The 24,759-nt window shown below is 40.0% G+C and overlaps 2 protein-coding genes across 5 annotated transcripts in view; one reads left to right on the top strand and one right to left on the bottom strand.

Annotated features, from left to right (window-relative positions):
- The window catches only part of CHP1 (calcineurin like EF-hand protein 1), a 44,305-nt gene extending 23,734 nt beyond the window's left edge, over positions 1-20,571 (bottom strand). Inside the window, exons 1-3 of the mRNA XM_024567562.4 lie at positions 20,266-20,571; positions 12,323-12,395; positions 1,950-2,030 (exon numbers count right to left, since the gene is read on the bottom strand). Coding sequence (XP_024423330.1) covers positions 1,950-2,030; positions 12,323-12,395; positions 20,266-20,332 — 221 coding nt within the window. The 5' untranslated portion in view covers positions 20,333-20,571. The remainder of the gene's footprint in view (positions 1-1,949; positions 2,031-12,322; positions 12,396-20,265) is intronic.
- A 445-nt stretch (positions 20,572-21,016) lies between these two features.
- EXD1 (exonuclease 3'-5' domain containing 1) overlaps positions 21,017-24,759 on the top strand; it is a 33,577-nt gene continuing 29,834 nt past the window's right edge. For 3 of the 4 annotated variants that reach the window (XM_053928989.1, XM_024567863.3, XM_024567862.3), the window contains exons 1-2: positions 21,017-21,252; positions 23,771-23,956. In XM_053928989.1, the coding sequence (XP_053784964.1) occupies positions 23,824-23,956 (133 nt within the window). In that variant the 5' untranslated portion in view covers positions 21,017-21,252; positions 23,771-23,823. Of the gene's footprint in view, positions 21,938-23,770; positions 23,957-24,759 lie in introns of all 4 variants that reach the window. The other variant, XM_045201847.2, reaches the window with a different exon arrangement.

Below are 24,759 nucleotides of genomic sequence, written 5' to 3'. Positions count from 1 at the left end.
GAAGGTTCAGTGCTGTCCGGGTGCTAAACGGGGGAATGGAAAAACCACATCTGAAACAAATGACAGTTCAGGGCCAGAAACAGGGGAAATGAGGAAGGATAGGGCATTTCCTCCGGTCAACAGGAATCTGAAAAGGGCAGGTCTCAGTCTTCATATTCCTGTCTTCACGTAAACTGGCTGCTGCCCGTGTCCCTCCTCTGACAGTCACACAGATTTGCTGAGAACCCAACTTCTCAACTTGCAAATTCCTTTGTTCTCAAATTCTGAGAAAATGTCCTCTCCCGGCATTTTATCTGATAGCATCCTCACTGATACTTACTCTCATTATTTAAAACTGGCAACCATATAACTTCTTAAAAGTTGACCCATATAACCCTTTGGGCCATACAGACAAGCCACAAGGAACCAGGAAGAGATTGTTAAAAGAGAATACTTAAAACAAGGTTATATGATTAACTTTATTCATGAAAAGGCACCTAATCAAATCAATAAATATTTACTCAGTACTCTGAAAGCAGTGCATTAAGTAGTGAAGCATATCAAAAGCCTAGTTTTACATTAGACAAACCCAACTCTATTTGCAAAAGTAAGTGGGTGTGGTGGGGATGACTGTATCCTTAGTCAATGTCATTTACAAAAAAAAAAAAAAGGCTGTGCAAATGTTCCAGATTAAAGGGGGCTAAAGGCACACGACAACTGACCCAGCAGACTGGATCTTGTATTGAAGGGGGAGTGCTATAAAGATTATTGGATAAACAGATAAAATTGGAATATGAATACTATATTAGAATAAAACAGATAATGGCAGAAATGGGTAAAAGTGGCCAAAGGGTAAAATTTCCAGTTAGAAGATGAATAAGTTCTAGGTACAACATGGTGACTATCATTAACAATATTGTATATATATTTGAAAGTTAAGAGAGTAGATTATAAAAGTTCCACCACACACAAAATAGTTAACTATGTGAGGTGATGGATAACTTCAATAACATTATTGTGGTAATCATTCTGCAATATATACATCTATAAAATCACGATGTGGTATACCTTAAACTTACATAATTTTATATGTCAATCATATCTCAATAAAGCTGGAAAAAAAGAATACCTAGTATTTTGTTTGATAGCACAATGGATGAAAGGCATTTGAAAAGAGAATGTTAAGATATATTAATAATTTTAAAATATTGATTAAATGATACTTTGAATATACTGGGTTAAATAAAATATATATTGCTAAAGTTAATTAATCTATTCATTTATGAATTAATTTTGTTCACTTTTACTTTTTAAATGTGGCTACTAGAAAATTATAATTATATATGTGTCTTGATTATATTTTTATTGGCTTGGTCTGAGAGATATAAAGCACATGCAAATGAGACAATGCTTTAACAACAGATGCGCCTGGGTAAAAGATCCATTTGTCCTTTGTACTACTTTTAATTTTTGTGACTTTTCTGTAAATTTGAAATAATTTCCAAATAGTTTTTTTGTGAACATTTTATTTATTTTTAGAGAGAGCAGAAGGGAGGGAGAGAGGGAGAGTAAGAGAAACATCGATCAGTTAGTTGTGCCTGCACGCCTCCAACTGGGGATCTGGCCTGCAACCCAGACATGCGCCCTGACTGGGAATCGAACCAGTGACCTGTCGGTTTGCAGGAGGACAATGTCCAGCGCCCTGAGCCACACTGGTAAGGGCAAGATAAAGTTTTTAAGGAGCTTAGTTCTACATCAAAGATAAAGTTATTAAAAACAGAATTTTGAAGATGGGCTTATATACTTATCTCAAGTTTAAAATGGGAGAAGGGTAGAAGAAGAGACATCCTAGATATGACCGAGTTAGGGATGTCCAATGTAATCAGGAGGATCATGGTCTGAGATGACCCAACCAATGTCACTATTCCAGATCAGCCTCAGAAAGAAGCCCATTAACCACAGGGACTCACCCCTCTGGAAAAAAGGCATTGATGATCCGGTCTCCCAATGGGTTGATGGCAAGTTCTGGAATACGCTGGAAGTCTTCCCGGCTGCCAAGAGAATCACTTTTGAGTTAGAGACCATTGGCTCTTAGCATGAACTCCTTCAGTCACGCAAGAGTACAACCTAGCAAGGATATTACCTCTTGGAATTTACTTCTGTGGCAAATTATACCAAGTAACTGCAGAGAACAGTGATTTAATAGCTGCCAAGTGTTTCCTGCACCAAGTTTGGAGTGGAAGAAGCCAGATTTAACTATGCCACTTTCCAGTGAGTCAGCTCACAGGTTACATCAATAAATCACTGATGAGTAAATACTCAGTTGTCCCTGTAAATGATTCCTTGAACATTACCATTTTGTACTTAGTTACTAAGTTTGGAGAATGAACAGCACATGTAAAGTGTCAAATACCACAGAGATTGAATATGACAGCAAAAATTTAGAGGGGCCTCTGTGCCTTGGTAGGAAGACCTACAAACTACGACATGCAATGTGTTAAGTCCAAGGAAAGAATAAAATGTGACAACTAACTGATTTCCAGACTTTCTTGCTCTGAGTCTGACTTTTTCTCCACTGCCTTCTACAGGTTAGAGTTAGAGAAGTATTTAATCTTCGAACAGGGCAAAGCCAGTTATCTTTTTACAAGTTGGAAGTTACATTAAAGTGAGTACTAGTAAAGTGTATACCATTCACTGTATACACATTGTGTGCTGCTCTGTTTACACACATTACCTCATTTTTTTTAAAGATTTTATTTATTTACTTTCAGAGAGAGGGGAAGGGAAGGAGAGAAACATTGATGTGTGAGAGATGTATCGATCGGTTGCCTCTCACACACCCCCAACTGAGGACCTAGTCTACAACCCAGGCATGTGTCCTGACTGGGAAATGAACTGTGACCTTTTGGTTTTTAGGTTGGCACTCAATCCACTGAGCCATACCAGCCAAGACACTGTATCTCATTTCCTAAGGCCAATGTTTTACCTATATCAGGGGTGTCAAACTCATTCTCACCGGGGGCCACATCAGCCTCACGGTTGCCTTCAAAGGGCCGAATGTAATTTTAGGACTGTATAAATGTAAGTACTCCTTAACTAGGGGCAAGATCCTCGGCACTGTCACCTGGATAGAAACAAGGTGCCAGGCCGGATAAAACAAGGTAGAGGGCTGGATTAGGCCTGTGGGCCTTGTGTTTGCCACCTGTGACCTACACCCTCTTAGAGCTGAGGAAATTGGGAGTGAGTGAGACAAAGTAACTTGCTCCATGCTACAAAGCTAGTTAAGTGGCAGAACTGTGATGTAAATCAAAGTCTGTAAGTCAAAGCACATGTTCTTTTTTTCTAAAAACCACATTTCTTTCCCATGTTAAAAGTTTTGAAAGAAAGGTGTCCTCCCCAAAATGTTCAGTAAGTATATTTTTTTAAATAAAAAAACTTGATTGAGACCTGGCTGGTGTGGCTCGGTTGGTTGGAGCATGGACCCATAAACCAAAAGGTCACAGGTTCGAGTCCTGGTTGGGGCCTAGGTCCCCAGTTGGGGCACATATAAAAGACATCTGATCAATATTTCTCTTTCACATTAATGTTTCTCTCTCTCCCCCACTCCATTCCCCTCTCTCTAAAATCAACAAGCATGTTCTCAGTGAAGATAAAAAAAAAAACTTGATTGATATTCTGTGCCAATATAAAGCTGTCTATAACATAACTATGCGGTACTCTTCAAAAATACCAATGTTCTGAAGGGCAGAGAAAGGCAGAGGACTGTTCCAGATCAGAGAGGACTCCAGAGACATGCGACTAAATGCAATGATCCTAGACTAGGAGAAAAATTGTTACGAAAACACTAATGAGCCAAGAGGTAAAAATGAAATGTGAACCATAAAGAATATGAAATATTATAAAATAGTACTATATCAAAATGCTAAATTTCTTGATTTTGGTATGAGCATATCCTTCTTATAGGAAATATACAATGAAATATGTGGCAAAATGTTAATAGTTGGTAAATCTGGGCATGAAGTATGTGAAGGAATAAACTTAGTAAATCTGATCCCTGCCTTCAAGATGTTTGCAACAGAAGAGATAAAACTCCTCCAACCTCGTCATACTAAATGCTCCTGTTGAACCAGGAGCCTTCGATATTCTGTTTCTCTTGTGGTTTAATGTGTATACAGTGCTTAATTCAATAAACTCATCTCCACCGCATCTGGTGGTGGCACAAGTAGAAACTGACCTAGGGGACTGAGGACAAGGCTCTGGAACAGTAACTCTGGATTGTAATCTTCCTTGATCACACAGAATAATAATCTTTATGGTAATGAATGAACCAGAAGTCATTCATAAGGTAAGCGGGTTCCTTAAGATGATAAAAGTTAAGTGAAATTACTGAGGTCCTGATTATTTAATTCAACAAATATGTACAAAGCTCTTATTACGTAATTCACACTATAATACAAAGTCCACATTATCACCAAAATGTTCTCCTCTTGTTCGACAGAGGTTAAGAAACAGTAACTATTACCTTTTAAATGAAGATTAAGGCTGACTTGAATTGCATGGCAACACACCTCAGTTTAATGTCTAACAAACTTGAGTAATTTTAGCTAAGAGCACAGTTTGAATACCGGGTCTAGGATCAAGTGGTGAATGCACAGCCTCGCCTGAAGGCCTTCAGTCTCAATAAGGGGTCTAGTCTTGAACTTCCAATGTTAATAAGGACCTACATCCTGTCCTTTGACACTTTTAATCTCTACTCTTAAAAATTATATTGTAAATACAGTGCTGTTCTATAAGACCAATAGGAATACTGTTGAAAGTATCAAAATGAAAGTAAAAGAGTATTAAAAAAAAGTTTTTAAACTGTTAAACAACATATAAAATGAAAATCATCTGGGAAATTTCTCTAAACTTAGCATCTCAAATTTGTCCACCAATACAAACTTAATATAAAATACTCCAGTCCTGGCCAGTGTCACTCAGTTGGCAGGGTGTCTTCCTGCAAGGTGAAAGGTCATGGGTTCCATTCCCAGTCGGGGAACATGCCTGGGTTGTGGGATCATCCCAGCCAGGGCACGTATGAGAGGCAACCCACTGATGCTCTTCTCTCACATCGATGTTTCTCTCCCTCTCTTTCTCTCTCCCTCTCTCAAATAATAATAGAAAAATACTCCAAGGAGTCCACACCACATGTGTACTTGAAATGCAGATCTGTATGTGCTCATACAAGAGCATACCAATATTATATTCTACCTCATAGTATATCTAGGAAAATCTTCCTCAAAGATTTTCAAAGAGAAAACATTATCACCGGTAGTAAGCAAGTCTTTGTGACCAAAAAATTCCCAATGAAGAGTGGTTTTCCAGATACTCAGAGGCACAGGGATGCTCCGGAACACCAGACTTGGAGAGACTGTTAGTAACCAGAAGAGCTAGCCCTCTACGCTGATCTCTACTGTGCAAGTCCCTTCTCTTACTCAGAGAGTTGGCCTTACACTTAACTGCTTATATTTCAGGGACCCAGGACTGAAGCTTAGGTGGCACACATATGAAGACATTAAAATCTGTTAACAGGACATACCCCTGGGAACACATTCAGTTAGGAAAAGTTTCTCATATTTAGTATAATAAGAGACAAATAATTTATTATTTGTATTATGTAAAATTTTGTATTTATTATGTATTATATATAAATGTTCATAATTATTTATATTTATTAACATCGAAATGACAGTAATTTCTACTATTTAAAGCATTTGATTATATTTTAAATTGGTAAAATAATTTTATTGTTTTGATAATAAAATTCTGTGTTTTTTTAAATATTTTATTTATTAGAGAGAGGGGAAGGGAGGAGGAGCAGGAGAGAAACATCAGTCAGTTGCCTTTTGCACACCCCCAATCAGGGACCCAGACTGCAACCCAGGTATGTGCCCTGACCAGGAACTGAACCAGTGACCCCCTGGCTTGCAGGCTGGTGCTCAACTCACTAAGCCACAACAGCCAGGGCAGATAATAGAATTTTCTTAATATACAGAGTCAATAAGTGCTGAATCCAGTCTTTGCTAGTTTCTCTAAGTCTTCAAGGGCAAAAATGGCTTATTGAAGACTGCATCTGACTTTTAGTTGAGGATGGTGGGACCATACGTGTTTTCCTTCTCTCATTTTCTAGAACTCCCTGAAACGTCAGCAAAAAGTTTACACATGGGAATATATCTGGGACATAAACAACCAGGGTGGGAAAAGTGTATTCCTAAACAAGGGATTTTGACAAATTCTGGAAGTCAGAAAATAGATGCAAATGTATTAACAGGTAAAAGTAGAAAGCCCATGAAAGGCTGTAGCAGAGCAGAGAGCCATTCTGATTTGCAGAGTCTCAGCAAAGCAGCACACTCCAAGCTGCCAGGTGAAGGAAGCAGCATTCAGGGTAATTAATTAAAGAAACAAAGAATGGGCCAGCTGCTTACCGTTGCCAGTGCCCATCCCCACAATGCAAAACCATTCGTCCCTAGTATAAAAACGGAGCATTGCTATGGAAAGAAATGGAAAGACCTACCCAGGCAGAACTCTAACCAAGTGTGGGAGGTGAACCACCCAGGAACACTGTCCTTTTATTTGGAGTAGGGGGATGCAAATCTGTCCTCTTGCTCCCTGACCAGACACCCTAAAGTGAAGCCTACCAACTTAGTGGTCCCTCTCAGAGTATAGAAGGGAAGACCTGTGGAGAAACCAACCACAGGCCAACCCATGCCAGTTTTCTACAGTAATCCAACCAGGTCTCTCCTTAAATATGAGTGGACATTCGAGGCTCACCAGCTATTTTGAGAAAACTAATAGAGGGATAGAAATACTCAAAGACATAACAGAAGAAAACTTCCCAGTTTAGATTGAGAAGGTCCTCCTATGGCTAAGCAATTAATAATAGAAAATAACCCACAAAAAGGTACATCACTGTGAAATTTCAGAACATCAAGAGGAGATATTTGAAGCTTTGAGAGAGGAAATAATGGTCATCATAAACAAATCAACAAACCAAGTGCTGGTGAGTTTGTAGAGAAAAGGGAACCCTAGTGTACTGTTGGTGGGAATGCAGACTGGTGCAGCCACTGTGGAAAACAGTATGGAATTTCCTCAAAAAATGAAAAATGCAACTGCCTTTTGATCCAGTGATTCCACTGCTGGGAATATACCCCTAAGAATCCTGAAACACCAATTCAAAAGAACCTATGCACCCCAATGTTCATAGCAGTGCTACTTACAACAGCCAAGTGCTGGAAAGGGCCTAGGTGCCCATCACTAAATGAATGGATCGAAAAACTGTGGTACATTTACACGATGGAATACTATGCAGCAGAAAGAAAGATGGAGCTCCTATGCTTCGCAACAGCATGGATGGAACTGGAGAACATTATGCTAAGTAAAATAGGGCAGGTGGTGAAAGACAAATACCATATGATCTCTTCTATAAGTGGAACCTAATGAACAAAACAAACGAGCAAAAAAGAACCAGAGACATGGAAATAAAGACCAAACTGACAGTAACCAGAGAGGAGGAGGGAGGGGGGATAACAGGGGGAAGATGGGGAACATGTACAAAAGACCTATGGAGAAGGACAATGGGGTGGGGGTTGTCTTTGGGAGCAGGGGTTGGATGGGCAGGGAACAGCAACAGGGTTGGGAAAACTGGGGACAAATGTTAACTGAACAACAATAAAAATAAATAAATTTAAAAAAAATGGAATGAGAATTAGATTGGCACCATGGCTCTCATCTGTGAAACTCCATTCTGGAATGACTGAATGATTTTCAGGAATACTGAAATCATCTGTCCTCAATAAAATCAAACAAGAAAATGAATCTCAAAAACACTTAGTGTTTAAGCAGAAAAATGGCTACCACTCAGAACAGTCTCCTAACATTTACAGGTAATCAATAAGTGATGGCAAACAACACAGTCAACCAGCAATTCCCAGTAATAACTTTGTTGCAGAGTTTAGCTGGTCTGTACTGTCCCCTATAGTCAACCTAACCTATAGAATTTAATATGCAGCAATATTTTCCATCAAGGTTTTATTTGGGAAAAAGAATTATCTGACAAACACCTGATGTTAAAATTGTTCAAGGCAGAGGATCTTTTTAAAGTAAACTTTTACTGAAGTATAACATATGTATAGAAAAGAGGACAAGCCAGAAGCATCCAGCATGATGAATTTTGCTGGTGAAGATTGTAACTGGTACCCAAGTCAAGAAAATTACCCAGATGTTCCCTTTGTCTCTACCTGTTCCCGTCCCCAAAATATGATGGGAAATCATATTTTGACTTCTAAGACCATGGATTAGATCAGCACGGATTATACTGAAGGGCTCTCATTTTGATCTGCCCTACAACAGACCATTTCAGGATCCCTTGCAGGACCCACTGCCTTTGCAGAAAGGCCCATTTCAGTGGCAGTGGTATATTTCACCCAACGTAACAGCATCTGAAGAAAGTAAGATTTGTGAGGTTACAGTATTCTATGAAACACCAATCTGAAGAGATAGTCCATGTAAAAGGGATTCTACACAGAAATAACTAATTAACTTGGCAAATACTGTTTACAATACTCCCCTCTTGAAAATGCCCAATTCACTCGAGCACATTAAAGATGCTGGGAAACCCCATAATAAAGAGGCCAGTTTAGCCATGTTTATTACTAAGCTTTCTCAAAGTTTAGTGGATAACTTTTGTCTGTCTTCTTTTCAACACAACACTTATTGGAAGACCAAGGAACTAGTGTTCTATAAAACATACTTTGGGGCAAATCTCTGAGAGCACTTTGCACAAGTTCCGTGTCTAGCCAAAGCTGTGCATAGTTTCTGCCTCATGTTCCCACTGGGACTGACACTACAAAGGAATGCAGAATGCTCTGGGTGGGACGCCATAGCCTCTCACTCTGCAGAATTTGGCTTTAGACATTGAGCATCTTGGAAGAGGAAAGTGAAGAAAATGTAGAAGAGAAAATACTTCTCCTGAAAGTGGAGTCTGTTCCAGGCAGCAAAATATTGGAGGTCATCTGTATTCGGCTGAGTACCCTGAGAGGGTTCTGGAAGGGTCAAGATAGGCCTTGAACTGAGTTTGGCAGTAGGAGACTGGAGACACTAAATTGCTCTGTACTGACAGAATTTAGAGTGTACCAGGTAATCTTTAAGGCTGGAGGGAGTAGAACAGAAGACAGGGTTGGAAGAGAGGGGAAGACAATCTAATAAGATGGCCAGAGGCTGAGATGGCCATTGTCAGGAGGCACAGCCAATGTGAACTCACTGACAGCTGGTGGGTCCAACAAAATGATTTACACAGCTATTCTAGTTGTTTACTAATGTAGTACCATGAGGTCATTTCTTCTTGCACTCAAGGTGGCTTGGGGCTTCTCCCATATTTTAATGCATACCATGATGGAGATTAAAGAACAGATTTAAGACCTAGTACTTTATAAAGCTAGGTATAAAAAAATCAGTTAAATTCAGGTAGCCATGAAATCAAGAATTACTCCATCACTTCTTGGTACATCTTCTCCCTCCAAGAATCTGCAGAGGCCAGCACTGAGAGCAGTGGCACTCTAAATAAATACCTATCAATGAGTGAGTTAGTTCACTGGCTTTCCAGTGTGAAATGCTGTTTTAAGGGTTGAGCGAGTGTTACTTAGATTTTAAGGAGCAGGTAACATTAGCTGATATCTGGAAAGTTTTCACCCCTTTCTAAGGAGAAAGAGTTCCTTTTATAAAAGCTTGTCCACTGTTCCCCACCAAATAATGAGAGTGATTAAAACACACACATTTACAAGTCACTCACTTTATATAAAGAAGAAAAGGAATCAGAACTAATTTGAATCTATATATTTACTTAGTGGTTAAATCTGAATGTATGAGGAAGATGTAATCCCAAACTCCCGCGAATGTATTCAAGTACTGGAGCTGAAGATTTGGAGTCCTGGAGCTGTAGAGATTTCTAATCTGGTTTATTTTTCAAGTGCAAATTTACACAGTCTCTTCAACAAATGTGCTGGGGCACGTGGGTATCCACATGCAAAAAGGAAGTTTGACTTTTACACCCCATATATATATATATATATGATATATATGGTATATATGGTATATATATATAAAATATATATTTTTGTATATATATAAAAATACATAACTCAAAATGAATTAAAGACTTAAATATAAGAGGTAAAACTACAAAATTCTTAGAAGACAGTATGGGGTAAGTCTTTGTGACCTTGCATATGGCAATGGTTTCTTAGATATGGCACCAAAAAAGCACACACCAAAAGAAAAGTCAGATAAATTGGATTTTATCAAGATTAAAATTTCTGTGCTTCAAAGAATACTATAAAGAGTGAAAAGACAATCCACAGAATTGGAGAAAATATTTGCAAATCATGTATCAGAGAAGGGTCTAATATCTAGAATGTAAAAGCCACTCCCACAATTCAACAACAAACCAATTAAACAACAAGTAAAAGACATGAACAGGCATTTCTCCAAAGAAGATGTACAAACGACCAACCAGCACATGAAAAAATGTTCAACATGATTCGTCACTAGGGAAATACAAATCAAAACCACAATGATATACCACTCATACCCACTTGCACAGTTAGAATCAAAAGAGAGATAATAAGTATTGGTGAGGATGTGGAGAAGTTTGAACCTTCCTACACTGCTGGTGGGAATGGAAAATGAAATAGTACAGCTGCTTGGGAAAATAGTATGGTGGTTCCTCAGTAAATTAAACATAAAATCACCACAGACTCAAATTCTACTCCTAGGTATATGCCCAAAAGAATTCACAGTAGCACATTTATAATAGCCTAAGGGTGTACACAACCCAATTGATGAATGCATAATTAAAATGTGGCATATACACACCACAGAATATTATTCAGCCATAAAAAGGAATGAAGTACTGATACTCATGACAATGCAAGAACCTTGAAAACATCATGTTAAGTAAAAAAGCCAGCCACAAAAGGCCACCACTTATATAAAATGTACAGAGAGAGAAAGTAAGTAGATTAGGGGCTGCCACAGGAAGGGGAACTAGACTGCTTAATGGGTAAGGGTCTCCATCTGGGATGAAAATGTTCTAGAACTACAGAGTGGTTACAGTTATACAACATGGTGAATACACTTAATGCCACTGACTGTACACTTTAAAATGGTGAATGTTATTATGTATTTTGCCTTAATTTAAAAAAGAATAAGAAAAAGCACCTGGTATGGTCTTCGCACATGGTAGGCATTCCATACTTTAATGACTGTGCAGCATGGTTTTGGTCAATCCCAGCTTCTAGCAAGAGCAGATTTTGCCTTAACAAAATATAGCTCTATGGGTTTGCCAGCACTCTCTAGCTTTTCTGCCTCAGGATACGTATAAAGGCTTAACAACTCTATTCCTTCCCCCTTTATGCTACATCCCACACACGTACTAGAAGCCTTCCAAAGAATTAAACTGCTTTCTGCCAGCCACCAGAAAGGAAGGCGGCTTCATTCTGTGCCAGTCAATCAAAGCTGAGGAATAACGGTAACAAAATTACTGAGAGTTAGGTTGGGAGGTGGTGGTAAGGAGGCATTTTTTCATTTGACTCTGATAAGACAATTACGAACACGAAATGACATAGCATTACATTACTCTGAAATCATTTACTTACTCTAGACCAGTGGCACTTTTGACATTTAGGGCAGAACAATTCTTTGTTGTGGGAGGGTGTCCTGTGCACCGCAGGATGCCTAACAGCACTCCTGACCTCTACCCACTAGACCAGAGTAGCATTCCTCAGTCACGATGCTTAAAAATGTCTCCAGACATCTTGCCACCCAGGGGCAAAACAGCTCTCAGTTGAGCACCACTGGTCAGGATTAAAATATTGAACATCTTACCTAACATTAATACATATAAAGTGATGTACCTAGCATTATGGGTTGTGCTGGAAAACAGGACAGAGGACAAAACAACCTGACCCCATCTTGGATTACGATGGGTCAACCCTCTAAAAGCTAATATTCTTGGGAAAGGGCTGTGGGAAAACTCAAGCAGAGAGAACTGAAATTCTCAAAAGGACATTCTTAAGATCAGAATGGCCACCCAAACTAAGGGGAGCTGGAATAAAGCAACAAGCACCTAGTGATAAGTGTAATATCGGTGCTCTGCTTATCTAACCCCCTTTTGGTTCAAAGACAGTCAAAGAAATACAAGTGAAGAAACGGTCCCTGTTCACTGCATGCTAGGTGCCTATCGTGTCTGCCTCTGGGATAAAGGCAGCTAGCTATTCAGACATTGACAGAAAATAAAGGAACTGCCTACCTGAGAGTCCCATTCTCTCCTTTGTCCAGGCTGGTGAACCGGCTGTAGAGGCGGGTGATCTGACTGTGGGAAACTAAAGAACACAAAATTAGTCCCAGATGGAGAAGACGCCCCGCACTCAAACTGAATGCCTGTGGCCCTTTGGAAGCCATGTGGACAGAGCCCACCATTAATTGCTTCAAAATGAGCAAAACCGGGAAATGACTCAAGTAACTCATCCCTAGAGTGACAAAGGAGAAAATTTAAAGGCTAAAGAATGAAAGGAATTAGAAAATAAACTAAATCAAGAACCACCAAAATTAACTCTCAGGAATGAAGTCCAGGCTTAATTAAGACGAGGTGTCACGGTAAATGTCAGGTGGTTAAGATTTAACAACACAAAGCCAATTTTCGTTTAAAAGGAAATTGTGAGAATTTCACCTAAGTCCCCTCATTTAGAGGCTATGAAAATGAGTGCTTTGTTTAAAAACACATACTTATTCACCAGTTTGAGGTTTCAGGTTGGCACTGCTCGGTAGGGAGCTTGTACTGAATTTAAGACTGGGGCACTCAGGTTCTATTTTTAAAATCTGGTTTACTCCTGCACTAAGCATTAGTGGCTTTATCTTTTCCCTCAGTACTGACCTTTCCCTCAGTAAAAGATGACCACAGCCTTGGATTAGCCTCTTTTCTGAGATTGCAAGAGCTCCACTGAGCTCCTAGTAAAGGAATGGGAGCCTGTAAAATTGTCATGTTATCATCATATGACATCTACAAAGAACCTGTTTTGCTCCTCATTTTGGATTAACTCAGGCACAAGCTGACAATTAAAATGAGGTAATAACTGCACAATAAAACTTTGAAAAATGCAAAAAAAAGGAATTTCTGGGAAATAGTTTAGTCTCCTGACAGACTGGAGGTAGGAGGGAAAAAAAGTTATCAAAGGAGAAAAGACAACAGCCAAAGAGGGTGTGGCAAATGTGGACTTTGTCCCAGGCTGTACCTCCAGGGGTTTAAAGGGGTGGCTGAAGAGTTCTGATGACTGTCCTTCCCTCCTCTGCTCCTGAAACAAAAACGTACTTGCAGTTTTAGGAACAATAGCACAAAGTAAACAGGGGCGAAGCAGGAAGCAGACGCAGGAAGTGAGAGACCCAAAGCTAGGCTGAGAGGACACACTCAGTGCAGCTGTGGCTCCAGCATCAGAGAGCAGGGAGCAGAGAAGGTGGCCCAATCGTCCCCTGGCAGCACAGAGCCTGTGAGGGTCCAGGCACCGAGGCGGCTCTGTGGGCCTTTCTGCCTGCCGGGGAGGTGTAAGGAGTACACTCTGGGGAGGGTCAGGTTGACAGAATGGTTCCACGCGGGGAGCCGGGCTTCCCAGGGAGGAGTGAGTGAACAGGGCCGTGTAGGGAACTGACAGAGTACGTGAGAGGACAGTGTTTGCCAAAGTAGCACATGGTAATAAGCACTCCAGGTTAGCCATTATCATTATGAGGCAAGGATTTACATCACAAGCCTGAAGGTACAGTTTTACATCTGCACTAATTAATCTCCACCTTCTCCAGACTCTCTGCCAGCCTGATGAGTTTACCCCACCAACCGCATGGGGCCTAGAAGGCTTCTCTCAAACTCAAATTCCTTTTCATTTAACAAAATTAATTAGTTAATGAATTACTAACTTTCCCAAAAGATTTTTTGAAAAAGCAAAATTTGTTCACAATCTCAACAGCACTGTTTTCATTTCATTATCTAGTATTAGCCACTTGTCTACATAGGTATGATAGCTTACTTTTAATTTATTAATTCACAAGTTTTCTATATTTCTCTGCAGACCTTTTAAATAACTGCATAATATTTAGTCCACTGGATCGGTTTTTAGTAGACTAGTATATAGTTCAGATTACTTTTCTTTAACAAGGAAATCATTCAAATTGAAGTAACTCAGTTGCTATAGATTTATCCAGTCTCTCTTGCCAGAGGCAAACACTATTACCAGTTTTTTGTGAATCCTTCTAGAAATTCCACATGTGTATAAAATAATCACATATAGTGATTTAAACAATTTTAAAATTGGAAGAAACGTTGTCATCTAGTCCAACCCCTTCAACTTATAAATGAATCATCACCTACCTTTCTAATCTAGATCGCTGTCTGAAAGAACTGGGCACTGAAACCTCTTGTGGTATGATTTTTAAAATTCCCTTAGTAAGTACTGGTATGGCATTTACACCTCATGTTTCAGAATAAAAGACCAGTTTCTGGCTGCTTGAGTTCATAATTTACCAATATGTTAAAAGTAAGTATGTAAATAAGTGGCCAAACAACCATAACACTGCCGTCTTCTAGGACAAACTGGGCTATATGTCAACTTTTGACATAACCGAATACGGCCACATCTCAATCTATTTCCTAAATTTCATAGCCAATGTTATAATGATACTGTTAAAAAGAACTCTGTTAACAGGAGGAGGAGGAGGCGGAGAGGAGGAGAAGGAAAAAAAGATGGAAGAGGAGGAAAAAGAAGAAAACAGAGGTGGGGGGAGGGAAGGAGAGAGGAAGGCAGGAAGGGAGGGAGGGAGGGAACGTTTTAAAGCTTTAATTTTGGTGCTAAATCCACTGTGACCAAGAATATAAAGCAACCTTCAAGGCATAGTGTTCAGAGCAACTTCAAGAAGCAGGAAGGTATTGGAACTGCCACAAATGAAGGCAGGACGAGTTTCCGGTAAAACATTCTCACCAGAAGGCCCTAGGCCAGTGGGCAGGACAGGTGCTCCCGACCTGCGCAAGTCTTGGTAACTCAAAGAAAGTCTCAGGAGTTGACAATTACTCTCAGAAGGCTGTGCGCATGGACATGTCTTGAATGAAGCTGTATTTTTCTCCACTGATGGGCAAATAATTTTATATTGTTGAAAGATTACTTAGAAGGCCCTTCCAAACCTTTCTATCATCATTGCCTTGAACTCAGAGGAGGAAGGCATTTCAGACAGGCATTAGTACCAAATACTAAGGAGGATAGCAGAGGGAAAAATAAAAATGAAAAGGGAGGAACAACAACAACAACAAAAGTTATTTTGCCCTTGCCTTTATTTTAAATCTTAATGCAGGAAAACAGACTAATAACTTAGGTAAAGAATACAACTGCAACCAAAGGTAACTTTAGATAAAAGATTGAGGTGTTAAACCCTGCACCCGTAATTATTCTCCCTGAACACGCCACACCCCAGCATTTCCCTGACAAGAAAACTTCAAGAGCTGACCTACTCTCTTAGGGAATCTAAAAAATAAGAGAGACTTCAAAGACATTAAAAAAAACAAACAAACCCAAAAAACCTTTTTACAATTGGGAGGAAATTTGAATAGGGACTGAATGGTGGATAGTATAACAGAATTATTGTCAACTTTCTCAGACACAATAATAGAGTTATAGTTATGCAGGAAAAATCCCTATTCATGTAGAACTATTTAGGGATGAAGAATTCTGATATATAACTTTCACCTGGTTCATTAAAATATGTATAAATAGATAAAGTAAATATAGCATAATTTTAACAACTGTTGAATTAAGGTGGAAGGTGCACAGACCACTATACTATTTTAACTTTTTTTTGTATGTGAAATTTTTCAGTATAATAAATTGAGGGAGGGAGTATAGAGGTGTACAAATCACTTAACCCCAAACCAATTACAGGTGTCTAGTTATACTATGTGCATTTCTATTCAGTTAAAGTCAGAAGAAGATTGAAGGGTCTTCTGTAGTGACAGAAACTTCAGGGACTATGGCATGGCAGGTGAGGGCCAGGAAGAAGTCCTGTATTAGGAAGTAGTAGCAGCCACAGCCTGAAGTTGAACTTCCACTTACATTCTAGCCTAGGAAATTATTCTCAATTGCCTTTGCCAGCCTTGTGCTCTTTGTTGCAACTGTCCAGAAGTCCATACTGGTTCTATCATCACTGCACCTGTGAAACATACACAAACCTCACCAGGAAGTAAAATTTACTTCCTAAACCAATTTAACACCCTCCCCATGCCAAATGACACACACCAGAAGCTACAGACTAAAAATAAATGACTCTGTATTCATTACTAATCAGTTGGCACAAATTAATTTTCACAGATTAAATGGCTGTTTTTTTTGGTGGATGTATATATTCTGATATTCAGGCATTATATTAATATGTTTTACTTCTTATTTACACAATTTGCCTCAAGTGACTTTGGAACTCAATTTTTTTCCTTACTTGAATCTAAATGTTTTTTCTTTATTTATTTTTCAATTACAGTTGACATTCAATATTATTTTGTATTGGTTTCAGGTGTACAGCATAGTGGTTAGGCAATCATATACTTTACAAAGTGGTCCCCCCCATATTTCAAGTATCCATCTGGCACTGTACCTAGTTATTACAATATTATTGACTATATTCCCTATGGGGATGTACTTTACATCCCCACGACTACTTCATAGTTATGACCAATTTGTAGTTCTTAATCCCTTCACCTTTTTCACTCAGTCTCCCAACCCCCTTCCCTCTGGCAACCATCAGTCTATTTTCTTTATCTATGAGTCTGTTTCTATTTATTTTGCTCTTTATTTTTTAAAAATAAACATCCACCATTTTTTAAAAGATTTTACTTATTTTTAGAGAGAAGGGAAAGGAGGGACAAACAGAGGGAGAGAAACAGCAGTGTGTGGTTGCCTCTCACCTGGCCCCCTACTGGGGACCTGGCTCACAACTGAGGCATGTGCCCTGAATGGGAATCCAACTGGTGACCCTTTGGTTTGCAGGCCTGCACTCAATCCACTGAGCTATACCAGCCAGGGCTATTCCACTCTTTAGATTCCACATATAAATGAAACCATATGGTATTTGTCTTTCTCTGTCTTATTTCACTTAGCATAATATCCTCTAGGTTCACTCATGCTGTCCCAAATGTTAAGATTTCTTTCTTTTTTATGTCCAAGTAATATTCCATTGTATATATGTATATACACATACGCACACATATATATGTATCACAATTTTTTGATCCACCTATCTATTCATGGGCACTTGGGCTGCTTCCATATCTTGGCTATTGTAAATAACACTGCAATGAATATAGGAGTGCATATATTCTAAATGGCTATTTTTTTAAAAAGTGTTTTTAATTTATTGATTTGAGAGAGAGAGGAAGGGATAGAGGGAGGGAGAGACAAATAATGATTTGTTGTTCCACTTATTTATACATTCATTTGTTGATTCTTGTATGGGAAATGACTCAAAACAACTCATTCCTAGAGTGTCAAAGGAGAAAAGCTAAAGAATGAAAGGAATTAGAAAAGAAACTAAATCAAGAACACCAAAATTAACTCTCAGGAATGAAGTCTAGGCTTAATTAAGACTAGGTGTTACCTGTAATTCTTACCTAGAATTACTTTCCTAGAATCACTTAAATTTCAAATGCTGGCTAAACTGGTGATACATGAATTCTAATTAATTTAGACTTAGGAAAAATTGTTTACATTTTTCATCGACTGAACTTTAAAGTCAATTTTCCCTAATTATGCTGCATTTTCTTACAGGCAAAGGGAACAGTGAAATGTCTTATAGTTGTGTTTAACTTGAAGTGTTTCTGATTGATAGTTTCCCAAACCAGAAGCAGATAAAAACAGGACAAATTCCCCCACCGTCAGGTATCTGTTATTTTTATTCTTCTAAGCCTTTGATAGCATGCTAAATTTACTGCTTTAAAAATTAACCCTGCAATAATACTCTAGTAACTATGTATGGTGTCAGGTGGAGACTAGACTTATTGGAGTGATCACTTCGTAAGTTACATAACTATCTCATCACTATACTGTACACCTGAAATTAATATATCATATGTCAACTGTAATTGAAAACTTTTAAACTTACTTAAAAAAATAAAATAAAATAAACTCTGCTGACGGACACTAACTAGATAAACTGATGGCTCAACTCCCAGGGAGGAGGAATAACTGTGTAGCAGACTGGGGGGTAATACTCTTGGAAGCCACCAAATGCCCATTATCCAAATGGAACCTGTTCATGCATGAGTCAAGGCCCAGTGCCTGTCCTCCACAAGGCCAGCCCGCATGGCTTCCCTGAGTTCTGCAGGCAGGTATCACACAAGTTCAGTAAGCTTATGTCCTGATGCTAATCCTAACTCTTGTGGGTTTATCTCCACCACCAAGTCCTGGGCATCTTTTGTCACCATTTGCTTGGAGTACCTAGCACAGTACTGAATACAGACATTGCAGAAATTCAGTAAGTACTTGTTTCTTTAGGCTTTCGGGCTCTGTACATATATTTGCACTGGTTATGGTTAAGACACTCCCTCAGGCTTGACTCACTTTTTGGTAACGAAGAAAACAGCTCTTCCAAGAGTACTTAGTTCTGTGTTTCCACAAGTCACACAGTAAAATAACCCAGAGTCCTATAGCACCCAGGCCCTTTTCATTTGGTCAAATGTAAATATGTTAGAATGGGATTACTGCTCCCTTTATCTTGAGGAAAAACCAGCTTCTTCCCATCCTCGCTCTTTACACTTCCTCATTAATGTGACCTTTTATTTTAAGCACAAATGCTTTAACTCTGGTGTCACCTTAGACCTAACATAGTTCTTGTATTTTCAAGAAAGGCCAGGGATCATGGCCACAAAATGTAGTAAATGCTTGACCAGAAAGCCAAGTAGCCAAACAAATACTGCGCATTATAAACAGCTAACTACTTTCTGTCATTATCCAAAACCGTGAAAAGGTGAGCTCATCATCGTTAGTTTTTATGGAGAAGCATAATGGCCATATGTTAGGGGGTGCTGAAAGCAGTAATCCCCCCTGACAAGGACTGAGACTAAATAACAGCCCTTCCAACTTCAAGGTTCTAGAAAGTTTAATTTGTCAGAAGGCACTGGACAGCATTTAATTTATCTCAGGTCACAACGCCTGAGTAATCCTGTAGTTCTCTGAGCATACCCCAATATTACCTGCATGCAGGCTACTAAGTTACTTACTGGTCACTTCACTATCAAAGACAGGTATCAAGAGGAGACAAATCTCAGACACTTACATAACTCGTGTAAAATACAAGAGTCATAATGGATTGTTGAGAATAGAAAATATCATATGCATTATCAAGGGCCACACCAATGTGGGTGATGATATTTACAGAGATTTGAATTCCCAAAGCCCTGTTGCCCCTTTGCTCAGGTTAATGAAGAAGAGACTGGACTATAAAAAAATCAGTTCCTAGTATAAATTCACACTGAGATTTTTGGAGCATATCCAATTTCCATGGTGACTGCATAAAGTACAGAAGCACAGTAGAAACCAATATAGCTGAAATCGGGACAGCAAAGCATCCTCAGAGTAAGTAAAAACCGGCGGTCACAGTATCCATCCATGCTTTTTCTCCACAAGTTCGGAAGAAGTCTTATACTGTCAGGTCCCTGATTCTTTTAAGGTCTCCTGTCACCGAGTCACGTCTTTCAAAGTCTTACTCTACGGTCTGATTTTCTGCGGGTGTTTTTTTTTCCAGCTGTGGCAAGAATTTGTGTGTGATTTCCCACAGATGTCAGTGATTTTAAGTCCTTGCCCAGAAAGCGATTTTGTTTTCTACAGGGTCCATCCAGAATTCCTGAATTTCAGGTTGGTGAGAAGAAAGATAAAGGGGGTCGGGGGCTTTCCTTAGCTGGGAGAGAAGAAATGAGCAGTGTCTGTGCCCTACAAGTAATCTACACGCCTGCCTTTGAGGCAAAGGGCAGCCCCCGCAAGAACCCCGCTCCGGGTAGACGTAGCTGGAAGAACAGGTTCTCCAGCTCTCAGCCCCGAAGTTTCAGCTCTAGAGGCTGATCAGTACCCCCGCAACCTCCAGGTACCCCAGCTCCAGACCTCAGCGGCAGCAGCCCTCGGTCCTGAAGCCTGCCGGAGCCGCGTAGTCGCGTTCCCACCCCCTACCCGAACTCACAGCCAGTTTCCTTCTTGATCTCTTCAAGCTCTTCGTCCCGCAGTAACGTGGAGGCCCGAGACCCCATCACTGAGTCGGGAGCTCGTCCGGCAGCAGGCACGCCAGAAAAGACTGCGGTAATCGGAGGGAAGGAGGGGAAAGAGGAAGGGCCAGGGGTCAACAAGGCAGAGGGCAGCGTATCCACGGCGGACTGGGGAGGGTACCCAAGGGTGTTGCGCGGCAAGGGGCGGCCCCGAGAGTGGCCAATCAGGAGCGAGGCTGAGCCCGGCGCAGGTGACTACGTCGGCGGTCCCAGCTCCGGCTTCAGAATGAATCACCGCAGCGCCCAGCCGGGTATTCCAACCGGTAGGCCCCGCCCCCGGAATTGTGATGCAACCACCCTTAAAAGGGCAATGCCACTGTGGCTCTAGCGACCGCAATTAAAGGGGCAATGCCGTTGATTCACTTTACAACAAGCTAACCTGCGACAGGCAGCCCGTAGCCAAGCAGTGTCTCACAGAACTCTAACACAGAAATCCCACCCTATGGGTAGTAGTCGCCGCAGAAAAACGATAAAAATAGACAGACAAAACGTCGCTTGGGGGAACTCTAGGGTGTGTCTCCTGGGAACGGCATGCTGGGAGTTGCATTTCCTTATTTTTCCGAGAGCCTCGTCTTCCTCCCGGACGCTGGGGGCGCTGGGGAATTTGTCTCCGGGCCGCACGCTGATTGGCCCTTCAGGAAACTGCTGGACTTCTGGTTGCCGCCCCCGCCCCGCTAGCGTCTGTTGAGTGGAGCGGATCCCGCGTGCTCCCTAGGTTTTCCGTGTCCTTAGATAACCGCTGCCGTAGGCTTGGAACTCGCCAGGAGTTCTTCAACAGCAGTCCAGTTTTAACGTTGTAAAGACTGAAGCTGGAGCAACTCACCGTTTGGCGAAAATTGGGACAGGATTTCCCAAACTTCCTTCGGATAAAAACCCCAAACAGCGGAGAAGAGTGAATTCCTAGCGTATGGCTCGCCTTTTGTTTTATTATTTTGCCTTAAAAATGAGGAATTTTGCATTTTGTTCTTATGAGACATATTTTTATTTTCTTGAAAACAATTAACCCGACCCGTTAAATTAGTACACCCTCTTGCGTGAACTAGGGGAGGTCTTTTCCTGTGGTTTCAATGCCTTTAAGAATTCCCTTACACACACACACACACACACACACATCCCTCAAGTGTTTTTTTTCTTTTTAAATTTTTAAAATTTGATTTTGACAGAGACACACACATCGATTTGCTGTTCCACTTAGTTATGCATTCATTGGTTGATTCTTGTATGTGCCCTGACCTGGGATCAAGCCCCACAACCTTCCCCACCTTGGCCTAACTGAGCTACTGGGCCAGGGCTTGAGTGTTGTTTTGTACAGATTAGGTTTGAGATATGGTTAGAACCAAATTCTGACCCCTATCACTTAATACCTACACACTGAGGGGCTCTTAGCAAGCTGCCCAATTTAACTTGGGTTATTAGTTTTAACGTTCGCCTAAGGCTTTGATGGCTTAGCATGAGACCCAGGTCTAGACTCGCTGAGTTGTTTTCATTACGGATTTGCTCTTGCCGGACCTAGTGATGTCTGCTTCCATGTTCAGAGTGTGATGGCTTTGATATGCCTGTCTAGAGGCCATGGAGCTGCTTTTTAATCTTGTGAGTATGGGTATGGTAGAGAAATCTTGATGTCAGCCACCTGAATATCCCTGTTGTGAGTCTGTCTTGGAGCCCATTTCTAGATCCTGACCTTAGTTTTTCCTTCCTAATCTTGAATCTTCCATTTGCAGGTGTCCTCAGTCGAATTTTTTTTTGCTTTGTGTTAATGTTTTTTTTTCTGACTTTAATATTTCTTAAGTTTCCTTACTTTCCAAGCATTTCACAAACTTTTGTTTCTTATCTTAAAAATCATTAAATGAATTTTCAGTCTGTTATTTCCAGTTTTATGTCCTATTGTTTCTGTGAAAATGCCCCCTTTGCCTATTGGATTGACTTAAAGAAGAATGATTTTCTCAGACACTTTGGTGACAATATTCTCTGGATGCCTAACACCTGGTCTTGCCCTAGACTATACATACTCTCCACTAGGTGCCTGGTTTTAGTTCAGGTTCCATTACGTTCTAAATGTGTGTCTTTGGGCAGGTGTCTTACATCTTTAAGCCTCAGTTTATGCATGTGTAAATTAGGCAATGGTTGTTGTAGGTGACAAATAACATTTGTGAAAGCACTCTCCCAGGGGTGTCCAACCTGGGGCCATGGGCCGCATATGGTCCAGGATGGCTATGAATGCGGCCCAACACAAAATCGTAAATTCACTTAAAACATTATGAGATTTTTTGTGTGTGATTACGTGTTACAATGTATTTAATTTGTGGCCCAAGACTATTCTTCTTCCAGTGTAGCCTTGAGACACCTAAAGTTTGGACACCCCTTCTAGACCTTAAAATATAAATATATAGGTTATTTATCTAGCTTAAATTACTATGTATCTTCTTACCTTCTTCCAAGTTGAATTGTGCCTCAATTATTCCATCAATGTTTTATTTGAAAGTAAATTGCAAGTTCAGTGGTTGACTACTATAGTAGTGTGGCAAAAGCAAGCAGCTTTTAAATTTAAACAACCATAGAGGAAAACTTATCTGGGGTTCTAAATACAAGAACATCCAAATAACAGGATTCTAAAAGATACTTTAGAAAGGTTCATTTTAACATGCAGTATTACACTAAAAATATGAGTGTCTACTATGAATGATACTTATGTCTATAAGATAAAGGTTTTTTTTGTACATTTCTGCATTATCATTCTTTATAATAAGCACGCATCATTTTCACAAAAACAGTTGGATTTACAAAACTTGTGTATAGCATGTGGCAGTTTAATCTGTCAAGTGATGACTTGTTGGTGACACTGCGGCAGCCCAGTGCCTGAGCTGTGGCCAGGGTGGGATGGAATGGACCTGGCAGTGACATGGCATGGAATGGTATGGATAATTGTGATAGTTCTAAGTCACTTAGGACTTGGTTGGTAAAAATGTCAAACTCTGGAAATGTTACTAATCTAGAAGAGGCTAGATACAGAAGAGGGTAGATCACAGATATTTCAGGGTAAACAGTGTCACAAATGTTAGTATCAATTTTTTGTTCATTTGTTCTTTTCATGTTCTGGGTTCGTATTAAAAAGGTATAAGTGTGTGTCATTTAAAAGCCTCTAAGTGTGCTATTCATTTAGCAAAGGAAGGAAAGGTGGTATTACCACATTTTGTAGACAAAGAAGCCAAGCCTACTTTGCCTTAAGTCCTATGGTTTTCCGTTTCCCATGTAAATATTAGAGTTGGTGCTTAAAGAGATCATTTTCTCATTATCATTCTAAAAAGTTGAACAAAACTGAATTAGTTTTAATTTTCTTGTCCCTTCCAGGTATGGGGAAAGAGGGGAAAAAAGCCCACTCCCCCCAAAATATTTTAAAAATCGTAGATCTCTTTTATTTTCAAGTGCTTAGATACTTAAAGAAGATTACGTGAAGACTGCTTTTGGAATCAAAAGGCATGGATGTCAGCAGTGACTACCATTTCCTCAGTCAGATTTTGTGGAGAAGGGTGAAACTCACACTGGTCTGTGGCATCTTTGAGGGAGTGCTCCAGCATGTGGACCCTAACAAGATTGTTGTCCTGAAGAAAGGTCTCTTGTTATTTCTCATACTCTTTTGCCATTTATGAGATTAATAACTGAGTTTGAGTGATGACGCTGGTCTCCACTGGGATCATTGGTAGGCATTATCCCTATTTTAGGCAAGGCGTAAGAGGAGGATTAGAATGCTGTTTTCCCTAACAGAGCAGCATAGCTGGATATGCTAATCTGTCCCCATTTCTATACTTTTACTGACATAATAGTGGAAAATTTCAATATAGAGAGGTTTTTAATTGGGTAGTTCTTTTCATTTTTCTCCATATACATCTTGAAATTATAAATAACCTCTCCATTAGATAGAAATGCTTTTGGCTTCAACAGACAAATTCACAAAGACATTTATTTTTCTCATGCAAAAATAAGTCCATAGGTAGGTAGGCTGCTTAGGAATAGTGCAGATGCCAGGAGGGTCCTGATGTCCTGTGCTCCTGCGCTGCCACCTCAGTGATTATTTATTGGGTTGGCAAAAAGTCCATTTAGTGTTTTCTGTAACAATAAAACATGCATTTTTCATTTTCACCAATACTTTCCTGATTTGGACATTTTGAGTATGTCAGTTATCTCCTGCTATTGGCTTCTAGTGGGTAGAGGCCAGGGGTGCTGCTAAACATCTTTCAATGCATAAGACAGCCCCACAGCAAGGAATTATTTGGCCAAAGAAAACTTCGCAAACCACTTGTGACACGTTCGATCAGTCACAACACCTTCTCCATACACTGCACAAATCTTCTTTTGCATTTCTGCTGTGTTTTTACCTTTCTTGAAGTAAAGCATAATGTGCCAAATATGTTGCA

The sequence above is a fragment of the Desmodus rotundus genome, chromosome 7, assembly GCF_022682495.2.
Source record: "Desmodus rotundus isolate HL8 chromosome 7, HLdesRot8A.1, whole genome shotgun sequence".
In the NCBI taxonomy this organism is placed as follows: Eukaryota; Metazoa; Chordata; class Mammalia; order Chiroptera; family Phyllostomidae; genus Desmodus; species Desmodus rotundus.
The sequence above is the reverse complement of the archived record's forward strand: the minus strand, read 5'-3'. Positions and strand labels throughout refer to the sequence as shown.